General features: G+C 47.5%; 1 protein-coding gene across 11 annotated transcripts in view; it reads left to right on the top strand.

Annotated features, from left to right (window-relative positions):
• LOC102261631 (paralemmin-2) overlaps nucleotides 1-12,992 on the top strand; it is a 382,189-nt gene extending 369,197 nt beyond the window's left edge. For 8 of the 11 annotated variants that reach the window (XM_005859770.2, XM_005859771.2, XM_014534407.1 and 5 more), the window contains 2 exons: nucleotides 5,238-5,276; nucleotides 9,041-12,992. In XM_005859770.2, coding sequence (XP_005859832.2) covers nucleotides 5,238-5,276; nucleotides 9,041-9,139 — 138 coding nt within the window. In that variant the 3' untranslated portion in view covers nucleotides 9,140-12,992. The remainder of the gene's footprint in view (nucleotides 1-5,237; nucleotides 5,277-9,040) is intronic. The other 3 variants (XM_014534401.1, XM_014534408.1, XM_014534405.1) reach the window with 2 other exon arrangements.
• The last annotated feature ends 4,246 nt before the right edge of the window (nucleotides 12,993-17,238 follow it).

The following is a 17,238-nucleotide window of genomic DNA, read 5'->3' as shown; positions in this document are numbered from 1 at the left end:
TGGTACCACGATGTCGGCGCTTGTTTTTTTTTTTTTTTTTTGCCCGTTTTCTCCTCTTTCTGAAAGCAGTCACGAGCAGACAAGCTTAGAAAGGGTGTTCTCTTCGTATTGTTTCAGGGAAAATAGAGAAAGTCAGACCTCCTCCATCCCCCACACCTGAAGGCCCCAGCTCGCAGCCTGACTTAGCCCCCGAAGAGGCTGCCGGATCCCAGCGGCCCAAGAATCTGATGCAGACCCTCATGGAAGACTATGAGACACACAAATCTAAAAGGCGCGAGCGAATGGATGATAGTAGTGTAAGTTCCTTCTCCTTTCCTCTCCCACGTCCCCGAGGGCGAACGTGTAGAGTGTAGAGTGTTGTCTGCCAGTAAACTGGTTCCTAAGCCGATTTTCAAATGTGTGGTTTTACACGCCTGGAGGCGGGGTTGGGATTTTTGCCTTGTTTCTCAAAAACATTGAGCAGGCAAGGAACTGGTCTTTTTTCTGCCAACTGTAATTGGAGCCCCCTGGCCATGGTAGTGTGTGGATGTTTGGTGCAAGAAGGGAAGAAGGATGGAGGGGCCCTGAAATCATCCCAGGCACCAGGGAGCTGCTTTCTACCATCGCTGCCTGCTCTGTAGGGTTTCATTTCTCTAGAGAACTATGATGATGCTGTTCCTTCAACGTCTACTCTGGGCAATCCCTAGAAATGTTACTCAGTGCTCAAACGACTGAGTGCGTTGGGGCTGTTACCAAGCCTTGCGTTCAATTTAGCAGGAAAAGAGCCATTTAAAATGACGGTTAAAAACCACACGGCCACCTGCTCCCCTCAACCCTGAGAACTTCGCATGTGATGTTCACATTGACCATGAAGGAAGTCATCTGCTCTGTGGTTTCTTTCTCCCATAAGAGACGTGAGGGCTGTGGTTCCACAGCCAGGAGCCGGGGATCAGCCTGAGGGGTCCACGCCAACCTCCTAGGAGTCTGCTGGCCTCGGTCTCTTAGCAATTATTGAGGTGACTGCCTCTGCCCCCCGGTTACACTTAGGTCACAAATAGCTTGGGTCTGTGGAGGATGCCACCCAGTTTTCCTGGGACAGCCCTGGTGTAAGCCTGTTGTCCTGGTGTCACTATTAATAGCATCCCCCTCCACTCTTAGAAGTGCCCCGGTTTGGATGATAAATTATTTGTGCACCTTAAACGTGAGAGCTGCGGGGCTCACAGTCAGAACTCCAGGCTGACCTGTCACCTTTCACGTCCCGTTGACTAAGTTAAAGGATTTCCGCCTTGATGCTCAATGTTGCTTTCACAATATGTTGGTAAAGAAAGCAAGCACACCTGGGACAGCTGGCTCACCTGGCGCCGCCCCGGCTCTCTCCTTGGGTCTCCCCCGGAACTCCTCCGGATCCTGACTCGGCTCCCCCATCAGGCCTATTGCACCGGGGATGGGCCTGGCCCTCTGTGGCTGCTGCAGACTTCCCTGAGCCCATAGGACGTTTTCTGCCCACCAGGCCACTTTAGCCGGCCCCTTGCAGCCCCACTTAAATTATGGAGTTTACTTTGGGTATCTTCTGCAGCCTGTGACCATTTTGCAGCCTCGTGCTAGTAAAATGGCTGTTTCTTTCCTCCAGGGGTTCCAGCCATGCACCAGCCGCGCTGGGGAAGTGGGCCGAGCGGCCCCCTCGCATTCTGGGGAGAAGGGGGAGAACTGATGGAACCGCTTTGCATGGGCGCCACGCGAGTGTTTTCTTACTGGTAGCACCCTAGGTGTCTCTCGTGTGTGCCTGTTGTGTCGAGGTGCAGACGCTGCAGGGGAAAACCCACGCAGAAGGGAAGAGCCTGCTGTCAGCCCCTTTCATAGCAGAGGCGGAAGCCTCTTGCGTGCAAACTCTGGCTCTCAGGCAGCCGCCCCGGGCGAATGCCAACCAGGTGGGACTTCCCCCAGCACTGGGGTAGCTGCTGGCAATCGGGCTTTTAATATACCGGTTGCTCTTCACCTGTGCGGTGAAGTGGCAGCCTCCTCGCTGTTTTTCTCGAGTAAATAAACATTTCATACAAGGAGGAACCCTACTAACTAATCAAGTTGTTACTATCCCCAGATCTTGGATTCAAGGCCCAGTGTTTTTCACTGTTACTGATATGACAAGAGAACCAAGTTTGTTGTTGGAAATTCTTAGGAACAGAACAAAACAATCCCCCATAGCCCCTTTCAGAGACCCACATTGGGAAAAAGCATACTCAGATTGCTTCTAAAGCAATCTGAGCCCCAGTGACCCCACTTCCAGCCCTTTTGATTCAGGGGATCTTTGCTAGTGTGCCTGCGTCAGTCACTGGGGAGTATTTGAAGTTCACCTGCCAGAACGAACAAGCCTTCATTTGCTTCCCCGGCTGATCCATGGCCCCTTCTTTAATTGTCTCTGATCCCAGAAGGAGAATAAATAGGAGCAGATGGGTTGCTTGATGCCTGAGTTGTGTGACTGGCTTCCCTGCCCCTAGAAGCTGTCGTTCTGTTCTGGCTCCATTCACACATGCTCTTCTCTGGGCAAACGATGGCTTCTTAGATTCCCCACCCTCTAAGAACCTCCCATGGCTCACCTGGGCCCAGTGTCACCCCGGCACCCATATTGGTGGGTCCACCTGCCAATATGCCTTCCAAAAACTCACTGAGGAGCCCCTCACACATGACCGGGACCCAACCATGGGCTTGTCCATAGGTTCGTTCAATTCAACTCTTTCTGAATTGAACAAAAACAATTCTTCTTTGCCGTGCTTCCTAAGGAGAAGGCAGACTTACCAACAAAATAGGGAGACTGGGATGTATGCATTGTGATACATTAGACACCAGAGCATTAACGAGCATGAAGGACAGAAGGGAGAGAAGACAGAGAAGCCCCCGGAGCTGCACCTGCAGTGCTCATGAGTAACTTGCCACCCGACCTGCGAAAACTGTCCCTCGCCATCAAAACAGTTGTGGCGCCCCCGCCCCAGAGCAGCATTGGTCTCTGGAGACCTGTCCCCAGCTCAAGGCCCTGACTCTTTCACACTCTGTGACAATCACATGCAGGATAGGCGGGGAGGCCTCTGGCGCCTGGAATCCCTGCCGGAGGGTGACGTGGGGGATGACTATACAGCATTTGGTGGGCTTTTCATGGTCCTGAGCTGTCCCCTCTCCTGCTGGGAACAAGGTGAGGGCTCAGAGGAGGACAGAAGGTGGAAAATTAAATCATGGACTTTCTCATGGAACATCACTCAGCAGTCACTGTCGGTGACAGTGAGTCGACTGTGGTTCTGCTCATTTTGCAGCTGGTGAAAAAGTCAATGACAAAGAACCAGAAAAAAGACCCTTTTCTCAAAAATTTATCCCCATCTACCATCCCTGTTACCATCTCAGAGCAGGTGCCCACAGTTCGTACCCATCTGGGCTGGCTTCCTTGTTCCGCACGGCATGGTCACCAATGAGTGTCTGCAAACTGGAGGCTTCAGCCAGGCCCCACTTCCTAATGGACCTCTTGGCTGTTTGGGGTAGGAGAGTTGCCTTGGGCTGTTTGGCAGCCTACGCAGGGCCTTTGTGAGAATGTTAAAAAGGCACCCCTTTTCCTCTGTGGGGACGCAGCCTGCCCCAGCCTCACAGTGGGTGAGTGGAGTGGGAGTACTGAGCTCCAACCGCCGATCCCCTCCCCCACCCTGGTGCCTTTGTGCAGCGCACACACCACACACCCAAAGGCAGCCGTCCTGCTCTTATTGTGGGTGTCTCTTATCTGAAAACCTTCTGTGGAAATGTCCCCTTATCTGGGCCTGATGCCATCTCTGCTCCACACAGCACATTCTGGACTGGTGAATCACAGTGTTCTAAAGGGTTTCTGGGTGACATGCAAAAGAAGGGTATTCAGGCAAGTGTTTTTCTGGCCAGTTGTTCTCACAGCTTGACCTGAGCCTCAGGAAACGATGGGTTGAGTCCATGATGCCCTTGAACTTGGTGGATTGCTTTCTCTTTCTTAAAGGGAAATGCTAGTCCGAGTCTAAATCCAGCCCCTCCCTCATGCCTAGCACAGAATCTGCTCTTGGTGAGTGTTCCCTGTGTTCTCTCTCTCTCTTGCCCCGAGAATAGGTGCCAAGGACTTTCAGGCATCGTTGCCTGTCCTGGAATAAGAGACGGCCTCATCGATCCTCCCGGGTTAAGTCAAAGCTGGGGGCAAGCAGTTACTGCTTCTCTAAGAATTCCTGGCACATTTTTCTCTAGACGAGGACACCCTTTGGGACAACCTTTGTGGCCGTACTGCCATCGAGTGGTTAAAAGAAGCCCATCTGCCTCCAGTTCCCCCCACAAAAGCTCACCCACAGTCAGTGATGTTTTGCACTGCCCAGCTTTTTTGGGTTCTCACTCACACCCTAGGAAGGTGCAAAGAGGAGAACTCCAAATTCATCCACTCCTAGCCAGCAGCCTGATCACTACAGAACTGTCATGTGTGAGTGCTACCTAGAAGAAGCCGTCAGCGATCACAGATCTATGATCTCAATGGTTGCCCATGCCAAAGACCAGTGTAAACGCAAGATCACAGTCACAATTCTGGAGGGGGCTGCCCAAAGTTGGTCCTTCTATCTCAGTTCCCATAACCAGGACTTTTTTTTTTTTCCTGAGCTTCTCTTGCAGCGACTTAGTCTCCTACAGGAATTCAAGGATCGTTTCAGTTCCTATGTGAGCACCCCACTCGCGGGAACTTGTCCATGTTCCCTAGGCATCCTTAGGTCAGTGTCAGAGACTCTGCCTCCACAAACCTTGCATTCGAGCCACCTTTATCTGTAGTTAGAGTCTCCTTTTCATTGGACAACCAGCTACAGGACTGCTTTGGAGTTCAGAGATGCCTACAAGAAGAGAAATGGCTCTTTGGATTCTGGCAAATCCAAAATGGCCCTCAGGGGCCTTGCTGTGGGCAGCTGGTTACAAAGGCAGGGAGGAGAGATCTTGTTAATTCAAAGCACAGAAAATGGAAGCAACAAATCTTGAATTAACAAAGTATGGCTTATCTGATATTTTTATTAAAAAATAAGAGGGTATCTATTTGCTCCAAAAGATACAGATTTCTAAATAAACTAATATCAGATGAAGCAAGTGTTGGCACGGGTGTGTAATGGTCTCCCCGTGTTACTGCCCTCCTGTCTGCCCCCTGTGGTGCCAGCTCCCAGCAAGGGGGCGGGGGGGGGTGTTCTGGGAATGTGTCTCTGCCATGTACTAACCCTGGTCTTTTCCCTCTCTGCCAGTACACCTCTAAGTTACTGTCTTGCAAGGTGACTTCCGAGGTACTTTTCAACTTGTCTGTCTTGGTCTTCCTGCATGCCTGGCCAGGTGCATGCGGTTGTGGTGTGCCGTTTCCTGGTGGGTTGAATGAGGGACAAGAAAGCAGTTTGTCTCCTTATCTTTTTCTTCCTGTTGTTTCTGAACTGGGGGAACTGCCTCAACACGTTGGCGTGCACGCAACAACGATACACCCTGCTGTGCTTTGCTGTGCCGTGTGGTGGGATGGAGAAGACCTTGCCCCGCTCATGGATCTGGAAGATGTGTTTAGTTTCTTCAGGCACTGATAGCAAATGTACCCTGGTCTGGTTAGGAAGCAGTGCAGCTCAAGAGGACCAAGTCCTCTGTTTGCCCTAACACAAATCCAGGGGGCTCCATGTCATCGCTTTAGGATACGTTATTCCAGAAGTGAACCATCCAGCTTCCCTTTTACCCAACTGTTAAGTCTGTATTTTTGTTTTGGAAGCTTTGCGCATTGAATTTCCCTAAAAGTCTCCTTTCCCCTACAACTTTATTTTATTTCTTAATATATGTTTTTATTGATTTCAGAGAGGAAGAGAGAGAGAGAGAAATAGCAATCATGAGAGAGAATCATTGGTTGGCTGCCTCCTGCATGCTTCCTACTGGAGATTGAGCCACAACCTGGGCATGAGCCCTGACCGGGAATCAAACTGTGATCTAGTTCATAAGCCGACGCTCAACCACTTAGCCACGCCAATGGGGCTACAACTTCCTTTTATACAGATTTATCAAACTTTTGCTGTGAAAAAGCACATTTTTTATTTTCCCCATTTTTTAATATTTTCTCTTTCCTGTGAGAAAGCATTTCGTAGTTTTATTTCTATAGCATTGTATTATTTTTATTTTAAAAGAATTATTTCAAATATATAGAATTTTGGAGAGAATCATTCATTCATTTGCTCTGTTAACGGCTTTTTGAGTACCTACTATGCATCAGGCACTTTTCTAGGTTCTGAGAGTAGAGCAGTTAACAAAACAGTCCCAGATGTCATGGAGCAGGCATTCGAATGTGCTGAATGACATAACATAATAAAATAATAAAGTCTATCTATCCAGCTTTGTCCATTCCTATCATTTCATAATATGTGCTTAATATTTTAAAAAGAAATTAATATTGCAAGTAGAACTTACCCCTCCTGCTACTTCTCCCAGTTCCCCTTTCTCTCTCTCCTGAGAGGTAGTTATATTTGAGTTTGGTGTTCATGCATGTTTTTATACTTACACTACATATGTGTAAATAATGTGTTCTGATTTTGCATGTTTTAGAACTTCCTATAAATGACATCATATTGTAGTATCCTCCACTCCTTACTTTGTTTTGTCTGCATTGTTTTAGATGTGTCCATATTGATGTTTATGGTTCTAGGTCACTCATTATGACTGCCGTATAGTATGCCATTGAATGAACATGTCACTGTTTATTCACCCTCCTAGTGATGGAAATGTAGGTTGTTTCTTGTTCTAAAAAAATTTTTATTGCTGCTACCAACAATGCTTTGCTGGATGATATCATCCATATCTCTTTGTGCACCTATGGGAGAATTTCTCTCCGTATCTAGAAATAGAAGTACTGGTTATAGGGCTTACATAGCCTCACATTTACTACATATTGCAAATTATTCTTCAAATTGGTTGTGCTAACCTATAGCACAATATACTTTAAATCTCCCTATTTAGCAAAATTATGTATAATTAACTATATACATAAGCTGATGATTACCAGCAATTTTCTTTCATAAGGTATAAAATGAATATTGAGAATATCATTACATGTACCTTTCTCAATGTCTAACTGGTTTTCAGAACCTTAGATGTATTTTTTAGCTTTCAGGTACACCTTTCAGTTTGTATGTGCAAGGTGAACAGATGGCCAGTTTGCACAGGGTAGAGATCCTTATAAAAATGCCTTATATTTGATTACTACTCTATAGTTTATGAATTCCCTTCACATGATGATTGAAATAATTATTGTTTGAGAATTTATTATACACTGGGAACTATTGCTAAATGCTTCCCATATGGTGCCTCATTTATTCCTCAGGCCAACTCTATACTGTATTTTTTATTGTTCCCATTATACATACAAGGGAACTGAGGCATGAGGGTAAACTTTCCCCAGGTGACACAGTCACGAGGATGTACACCTAGACCTGCCTGGACTTCAGAGTCAGCACTGCCTCCTGAGAAAGCCGATGACATAGGGCAGTGGTGCGTGTCCATTTTGCAGATGAAGAAAGTTGAGGCACCAGATACCATGAACAAGAACAACATGCTCCAGAGCTGGAAATAACGCTCAGGACTTCCAATTCTGGTCCAACGCTACTGCTCAATGCCATGTGACCATGCACTGCCCAGAAGAAACCTCTACTTATAACTATAACAGATTTGAAAGCATGCTTTTTCCTACTGATACCTTATTCTTAGCTATTAAGTGGCCATGCTATGCTTACACACAAAACACTGTATGACATGGCTTATGTGCTTAACCGACTGTGTCCTACATGACACTCTGGGAAGTCGGTTCATTTGTCAGAGAGGCAGAGAAACAGGTTGAGATGAACCCCCAGGATCTGCTTATGTCTGGGCTCCCAGCACTGCCCATCACCTGCATCTCCTAGCTTCGCTGGAGTTGCCAGCATCACTATTGCTGTCAAAATGATTGTTCTTAGAATAAGCAAAGCCTTCCTTGCTATTTGGATTATCAACCAGGGTTGGCTCTGCTGGACTTTTCTGTAAAATCAGAAACTTCATACCCTAAGCTAATGCCGCAGTAGTTGAGCTGGCTGGCTTGCATGGGCATGCTTTGAGTGGAGTGTCATGTACTCGACTATTTCTCACATGTTGGCAACCTACGTGTTATTCAGCTGGGTCTCATCTTGATCAAACCAAAGCCGGAAGTTGACCGCCCCCCCCAGGAGCCCACAGTCTATCCTAGGGAGGGAGGCCCTACCCTGATGGTGGTGAGCTGACTCGTCCTTGATGTTGTCACCTTTCATCTCACTTATTAGCACCTATGGCCGTCAAGTTACATCAGAATGCTCAGGTTACTTTTCATTGGCCTGAAAAGCTATCCTCCCCCCCCCCCCCCCCGCCCCCCACTTAATGTCTCCTTGAAGCTTAATTATACCAAAGTAGGCTTTCGTGATATAAATATGATCACAGCTTATATAGATCCACAAAGCCTAATGGATAGAGTTCACACTGGCCCAGTTGTTTGGCATTGTTCTCTAGTTTGCTTGTTTACAGTGTGACTAAGGCAGTCGAGAGCTGTGCTGTCACTACTAGCTCTGTGAGGATATTTAAATGAAAATTAATTAAAATTAAATATTTAGTTTCTCAGCCACACCAGGCCTATTTCAAGTGCTCGGTGCCATGTGAGGCTGGTGGCTACCCTACTGCATGGCCCAGGTACAGGGTAGGTATTTCTGTCGGACAGCACCCATCTGAAGACTTGATGCAGTCAAGTCTCATTCAAAGAAACTTGCAGAACGTTTCAGGGAAATTAATCATCTATATTACTAACTATAGGTCAAATAGCAAAGGGACTTTGGCTATGAGTGCACACCCAAAACCTCCCACCCCCCACCCCTTTGTTTCCTCCTACCTCCCAGCAGAATAGGCACTGTTACTTCCCTCTCATTAGATGCTGTTGAGAGGGCAAGGAGGGAAAAAACAACAATGGAGAAATTGGTTTGTATACATAATTAACATCATGAACTCTGCGTAATTCTTTCCCCTCTCTCTTCAGGTCCTTGAGGCCACACGGGTTAATCGAAGGAAGAGCGCATTGGCCTTGCGCTGGGAGGCGGGGATCTATGCCAACCAGGAGGAGGAGGACAATGAATAATAAACTTCCTTCCACCCAGGAAGCTTCGTGCGTGCTTGGGTTACCAAGAAGCCAAGCCATCCACACATCACAGCATTTTAATGGAATATTTATTAAAGTGCAAACAAACTCAGCAATCCTTCCGTAGACCAGAAGCTGCAATGATGAACCATAACATGAAAAAAGAAGTCCACCCATCAAACTCTAACCCCCAGGAGTCACCAGAGAAAGGATTTTTTGTGGCTCAGAGAATCGCCTGGATTTGGACCAATCCGCAACTGCTCCAAAGGACAAAGAAGTTACAAGCAAATCAACATGGTTGCTCCAGGCAGAACTGAGACCAGCCCGGCTGGGTGGGAGGAAACGCAATGGCGATGGGGCCGTTTGAGAGCAGTGGGCTCAGGCGGGTGCAGTCTACAGGCACAGGTGCTCTCTGCACCCGTGGCCCGCCTACCGCCCAGCATCAGAGGTGCTGGGTTAACTCCATTGACTCCAGCAGCCATAACATGAATCCTGTTTCTCTCCTTGCTGAGAAGAAGCAATGATGATTCCATTTATCTTACATTTCCTTGTTTTTAATCTGGAGCAATGAATGATCGCAATACATAAAAATCCCTATTTTTAAGGCAATGTTTCTTCATATTGCAAAACACAATCTGTTCTACATGAGGAGGTTGAGAAAGGGGGAGAAAGCCAAAACCAAATGGATTATTTTAGCTTTAGGATCTTGTCTGCTTAGGCTATTGACTGATCTGCAGGTTAGGAGAACACATTTTCATGATTATGTTTCTTCCTATGAAAACTATATTTAGTGGACAACAACTATTTTTATGATGGGATGGGGGAATATATCCATGTATAAAGCCTGTACACATTGAACATCTGGTTCAAGAGGGTAGGGGTATTTTTAGAATGGCAACAATTGAAAAGGGGCAAACTCTGCCTTAGAGAGGTAGATGACGAGAAATGAAAAGGGGTTTATATTTTATATCATAAAGTGGACCTTAGGGGTAGTAGGAAGAATGAGAAATTATTTTGGATTAATCAGAAATGAAACATTAAAGAAAGGTCATGAAGGTAGAGAGAGAAGGGAGGGAGGAAAAGTGGGGGAAATAAGGAAGTAAGAGGTATTTTTGTTGAGCAGCCAGTGTTTTTCCGGATGATACAGGAAAATATAGACTAGAAATTTAAGTGCAGGCTTGGAATTCAGCTACAAATGCTAAAGATGGTGTGTGTGAGTGTGGGTGCTTGTGTACACACGCGCTCACCTACCTCTGTGTGTTTGTGTCAAGTGTGGATGCCCACGAGGAAGAGTGTGTGTATGTCAGGATTAAAATCCCAGAGCGATCATGGGACAGGGTGTACAGTTATTTCCTCCAAAGCTCTTAGCCAGCGTCAGGAGTGAGTGAGGATTTCTTTTTTATGAAAAGGGAGATAGAGGCACCGAACTGATGCAGTATTTGTCATTGTCAACTGACCTAACATGGTATTTGCATGAGTCACAATTGCAGAGTTTGGAGCAGTTTTGTAACTTGATGTTTAGGAAAGTACCATATTTATTCTCATGCTTTGTATTCACGCGTAGCATACTATAGAGGATGCCAGCTTTACTGTTTCTGTCATTTAAAGCAATATGACAAGGGCACTCCGTAACCGAGTGCCCCATGTTTCTGGATGAGAAAATGTTCCATTTCTGGCCATGAGAAAAAAACCTGACCAGCATTCTTTTTCTTTTTTTTCCCCCCTTTTGTTTTAAAACTGTGGTTTTTACAAATAAGCAATAATGAAGTCAGACCTCACTAAAATTCATTTTTGTTTTTATATTGTTGTGTCCTAAGCTCTAATATGTTATTCTGATGAGTAGCAATTCCACAAAATTTGTATGTAGATGTTGTGCACATTATCTTTGTTTCTTTTATTAGACTAGTGTTGACTTAGGGGGAAGTTTATTGACAGACAAGTAGCGGGCACAAAGGAAAATTGGAACTGCCGGATCCTTTACAAGGATCCTTTAAAACTGCCAAGGGAGCCTGCAATTTGAAGCCACATTCTACCGATGGGCAGTTGGTGCCATCTTTGTATGAATCCTGCTCTTGAATATTCCAAGTGAATATTCAACGTGTGCACCCACCACTGGGGGCACCAGACGAATAATATCCCTGTGGCAGGAAATTAATTCTGGAGGGGGGAGGCTGGCACGGAGATAGACATTCTCGGGAAAATGAGGTCTGGGTTAGGTTAGAAGTCCTGTCAGGTGACATGGGACAACCAGGAAGGATGCTTTGCCCGATGATGTCCAGTGTCCCCAAGGCAGGCAGCGGATGAAAACAGGTGGGTCGGCAGCTTCGTGGGGCCCAGGGCACAGCGGCCGCTGGCGAGGGTGGAGAGGAGCAGAGCGCTTCTGTGGGTGGCACCAGAACTGAGCCGTGCTGCCTGCTTCCAGAACTGACTCGGGATCTGGCTAGGACCATAGACATGATCTAAACGACCTCCCAGCTTTCACAAGAGGAAGCAGTCCTCGGGACTTAGCTGGAGATGTGTGTTCTGATGTGAAGGAATCCCGGTACCTACGTTCAGCCCACATGTGAGAAGAGGATTTGCAGCTGAAGGAAGGCTTAGGAGACCACACGGCCGTGAGATCACTTCAGAGGCAGACACCTCGGTCTGTGGCTGGTTGGGCCAGAGGCACTTATGACACCGAGTCCTTCGGTCCGAGCTCCATGTGTAGGTCAGGTAACAAATGCAGAGTTTCCATGACAACCCGCAGTCACATCGCTGTTTAACGGCGGCCCCCTCCTCTCTGACATGTGTCCATTCCCTTCCACTGCCTTCCACAGATTAACTGTTGTCTGTCTCCCCCCTCCATTCACCTGTAACCCCACGACCGTGTAAATTCCCTGGGAAGAGCCAGATTTTCTCTGCGCTCTTGAGTTTTTTTACTCATTCAAGCAACATTGGGCCGCTGCTTTGTACATAGCACTACGCTAGGCTCTGGGATCCCTAGTGAACCCCTATTTAACTTTCTGAAGATGTAACAGAGCCCTGGAGGAGAGCCATTCCTGCCGAATCCTCCAAGAGGAAGAGGCTGGTGGGAACCTTGGCCTCCCACATGCATCCCTGCCCCCAAGTAGTACGCAAGCTTGCTCATCTCGACTATAACAGATGGTTAGATTCTGTAGATGTCAGAGGCTTCCCTGAAAGTTATGCCGTTCAGCAGTGTTTATAGACTTGCCTCCGCAGCTGACTAACTACTGACAAGCCTTGGCTTTCTCATCCAGAAATTATGGAAACAGGATCTGTCAGTGGCCGGAGGCCAGGCTGTGCTCTGCTCAGAGGACACAATGCAATTTCCTTTGCCTCTTTCCACCCGTGCATGCTGCCCACCCTAGACAATGACATAGAAGCAGTATATTGATTAGTGTCCACACACACACACACACACACACACACACACAGCGTAACAAGGAACACTAAAACAGTGTTGACTCTTGTCTCTGAAGACAGATAAGCAAACATTTTTTCCAACTAAAAATGGATGTAATTAAACTATGTATTGAAAAAAAAATAGCTTAAGTGTTTAGAGATGGTAAATATATCCAATTTTAGTGACAACCAATTTCCTGAATTTTAAGCATTCAGTGAGTGAGCTGCCAATTTTGATTTTGTGTTGCTCTTTACCCAAATGACATTGTTTTTGTTTTTGTTTTTGTTTTTGGAGGAGGAGGGGGCAAAAGCAGCAATACTGTGTTTGAATATTAGACTCTGTATCCAGCTCTCCTGTGTATGTTAACCACTGACATGTCATTCCTCTGCTTCGGTTTTATAGTGATTGTGAGGCATTCAATGCAAGTATACAATTATTTTCTCATTAAAACCCAGTGTGTGTTGTGTTTTTATAAACCATGCCCTCTCGTTTGACTGTGGGAGGGAGGTCAGAGGACTAAGTCGCCGGCGGCATCCGGTGCCCTTGGCCTCCGCTTCTGTGTGGCAGGATCTGCTTCTTGCACATTTGGAACCAAGAAAGCATCGTAGCTGGTGGGGTGCCCCTTTTGCTATGTGGTCCCCCGCTGCCCTCGATAGAAGCCAGGATCTCCGAAAGGACCCACCGAAATACTGCAGGTGCCTCTTGATGAGGTAGGTAGACTCCAAGGTCAAAGAGAAGGTAGGACAAATGGTAAAACTCAAGCTTTGCAGGTGGCTCTTAGGTTTTCATTTTAAATACATTTTTATTGATTTCAGAGAGGAATGGAGAGGGAGAGAGAGAAACACCAATGATGAGAGGGAATCATTGATCTGCTGCCTCCTGCATGGCCCACACAGGGGATAGAGCCTGCCACCAGGCCATGTGCCCTCCCTGGGAATCGAACCGTGACCCCCTGGTTCATAGGTCGCCTGGGCTAGGCTCTCGTTTTTATTAGTACATTCCCAGCACCTTACTTGGCTCTCCTCTGAAGAATTCAGAATTTCAGACTTTACAGGTTCGTCAGCTCCCTCCCCAAATTTCATCCTGCCTTCCTCCCTTCTGCCTCCTCACGCCCCTTCCGAACCCAGCTGCTTTGTTCCGTCTCTCAGCCCCTTGCACTTACTTGCACCCCTGACCACCTGCTTCCTGCTCTCCCTCACCCACCGCCTACCCCACCCTTCCGTCTTCCTGGAGTCTCCTCTCCAGCTGCCTCTTCATCTCTCCCTGTTTATGTGGCTTCCAATCTTTTTTCAACCATGTCTTCCTCTTCTGCAGATCTGGGGACTTCCCTGTGGTCCTGGGTGGCATCTTCTCACCTCTGGGTGTAGAGTTCTGTACCGGGGGTTGGGGAGAAGTGATACAGCCCCTTTGAAAATGTGATCAAACTAGTAATAACGTGTAACATTTATGAAGCACTGAGAATGCGACAGGCACTTCATGGTCCCCATGCAGGTCATCTATTTCTCACAATCATTGGATGGACTATTTTGATTTCCACTTAACATGTCAGGAGACCTGCCGCAGCTCATAAATGGCAGCACTTGAATTTGAACCTTGGCACTCTGACTCAAGGCATTGCTTTTTTAAAAAATATATTTTTAATTGTTGAAAGTAGTACAGATATTTCCCCTTCCTTCCCCCCCACTCCTTTCCCCCCACCCCCGCACCACCATCTTCACTATGGTATTGTTGTTGTTTTTACAGTATTACAGATGTCCACCCCCCTACCTCCAACTAGCTCCAGCCACAACCTCCCCCAGCCTTCACCACTCCGTTGCCTGTATCCATGGGCTACATTAACCACTCTTCACACAGGAACACTGGCAACTGTGCATGCACAGTCAGTAGATCTGATAAGGTGTGCAAGGTCCTGGTGACCTTACAGCATCTCACTGTACTCTGCAGGAAGAGGGCTCTAGTGGATCAAGGCCAAGGCTGTGATGAGGTGCAGAGTCGGGGGGTCGGGGGGAGAGTGGGGTGTCTTCATCAGAATGAATTCCCTCTGAGCTCTTCTCAGGGATCAGCTCTTCCAGGAGATGGTGAAAAGCTGGCCCAGGCATCCCAGTTGCCAAAGAGGAACGAGAAGAGACCACAAATGGGGTAATGAAAATGTGCTAAAATCAAGTTGTGGTGATGATTTGACAACTCTATTCGAAATCATTGAATTGTACACTTGAAATGGGTACATGTTATCATATGTAAATTATACCACAAAGCTGTAGCCAATAAGAAGGAATAAAGAAACCAGAATAAGAGGCCATGGAAAGGGTCCAAGGAGACCACCCAGTCCTAGATGGAAAGGAATGAGTGGAGTCCTTCATGCCAACATGTGACCGCCAGATTCACCAGCTAATGAGGAAGAAAGCTTGCTGGCCTGGGTGTCCAACCCCAAAGTTCCCCCCTCCCCTCCGAGTAGAAGGCACTTTGGAGGGGTTCTGAGGAGGCTCTTTCTGCAAAGCCCCCCCACGTGAAGCACAGACCCCTCATGGGCGGGGGCAGGCACACAGGCTTTTTATCTGTGATGAGAGGTAGAGGGGACCTGTGGCCACTACCCCAGGGTCATCTCCCCTGTTTTTTATTGGTGGCAAAGAGACTATTTTGTGAGACACATGAGGCCATGAGGTTTCTTTGGAGCCTTGCTCATTCTAATTATGGAATTCCTGGGCCACAAGAGGGTAGAGACTAGATCCCTCCCTACACAGAACCCACTCAACATTCAGAACGGGCTGCTGGGGCACAGATCACATGGGAGATTGAAAAGGAGTCATTCAAAAAGTTTGAAATGTGCAAGATGACACTACGGCACAGAACAGGGCCTCAGGAAATAACTGGAGAGGCCACACTGGCCATCTCCAAAGGTGGCCCGAGCATCAGATGCTTTCTCTCAGAGAAAGAAAAATGTCTGCATAATACAGCTTTAAAAAAAAAAAAGAAAATCCCCGAAATAACGTAATCTCAGTGTCATGAACCCCAATGGGAGTTATTTAGACACTGGATTCAGAGTTCCCAGGTGGTGGGCTCTGAGCAGCTTGGGAGGGATCTGCTGGTCCCCTAGAAAGTACGAGTCTCTCTCTTCTTGGCTTTTCTCGGCCTTCGCATCTAGACAACATTCCGTCTCCGCAGTGGTCAGCTGCTAACATCCATCTGGGGGGCACTGTTCTCAAGTGTGAATGGACATTCGCATCACCTGGAGGGCTTGTTAAACACAGCCGGGGCCCATGTCCTGCGTTTCTGATTCAGTAGGTCTGGGTGCAGCCCGGAAACTTTCTAGCCTGGACACGCTGCTGCTGCTGCTGCTGGTCCCGGGACCAGGGCCCTCACTCTGGAATCGCCCGTCTGGAGAGTGAGTAACGAACAGGGTCTGGGCATACCACCTCCGTTGGAAAACTGGCGAGTTGCTGCATGCTTTCTAAGCTACAGGTACAGTCACGTGCAGTTCTGAACTGTTTTGGATATTTGCTGGGGGCTTTATGTGTTTGCCCAGCATATCGACTCACCACTTCGTGGGTCTTGGAGAAGCAGAGGTGAGAGTCCACCCAGACTCTCCAGCGAAGCCCTTCTGACGGGTCTGAGCAGATGAGGAAGAACATGTAGAGAGGATAATATCTACATGTGTTTAGACTTAGTTGCAGGGACCCAGGCGCATTGAACATCACTGTCTAGTGCTGTGGGGTTTTTTAAAAGATATTGGCGCTTGGGCCTCATCCCTAGATATTCTGACTTATTTTCTCTACGTGGGGCAGACATGGGTATGGACTTGGGTATGTTTTCGCAGCTCCCCAGCTGCTTCTAATGTGGAGCCAGGGTTGTGAATCACTGGTGTGGTGGAGAAATGTGTTTGCTTCGTGACCTGATCACTTCGGAAAGTTCTGGCCGGGCAACATCCAAGTGAAATCAGAGGCCTTGAGGGACTGAACTGGCCCATCTCACTGGTCCCAGGAGACAGAGCGGTGTGGGTGGTGTGTGTGTGTGTGTGTGTGTGTGTGTGTCCTGTCTGGCTAATGTGCTGGAGAGCGAGCCACATAACCAGACACTTGGAGAGGGAACTCCATCCACGAAAGGGTCAATTACACCCTAGACCCAGCTACAGAGGCAGGAAGAAGGCAGCAGCGAGGGAGCAAAAGAGCAGTGTGTGGTTATGTGTGGGTGGTGTGTGTGTGTGTGGGTGGTGTGTGTGTGTGTGTGTGTGTTGGGGGGATGGGGTTCAAAGCTGCTCCGATACTCTCAGCTCTCCTCCTGCCTGGGAGCCTCCATGCCTGTGGCTGTCAGGCTCAGCTGTAAAACTTTTGAGTTAATTAGGAGATAAACAAGCCACAAGGGGTGCCATAGGCATGCTCTACCTGCAGGGGTCCTCAAACTATTTAAACTATTTCACTGTCCCTCAGACCGTTGGAGGGCCAGACTATAGTTTAAAAAAAAACGATGAACAAATTCCTATGCACACTGCACATATCTCATTTTGAAGTAAAAAGCAAAACGGGAACAAATACAATATTTGTATTTGCATGTGGCCCGCGGGCCCGTAGTTTGAGGACCCCTGCCAGGAGCACGCGGAGAAAGAGCTCAAATGAACAAAGGCCCCAGAAGCCACAAGATGATTTCTGCTGTAGGAAGCATGACCGAACAAGCCACAAGGGGTGCCATAGGCATGCTCTAC

Source organism: Myotis brandtii, unplaced genomic scaffold (assembly GCF_000412655.1).
Source record: "Myotis brandtii unplaced genomic scaffold, ASM41265v1 scaffold13, whole genome shotgun sequence".
In the NCBI taxonomy this organism is placed as follows: domain Eukaryota; kingdom Metazoa; phylum Chordata; class Mammalia; order Chiroptera; family Vespertilionidae; genus Myotis; species Myotis brandtii.
The sequence above is the reverse complement of the archived record's forward strand: the minus strand, read 5'-3'. Positions and strand labels throughout refer to the sequence as shown.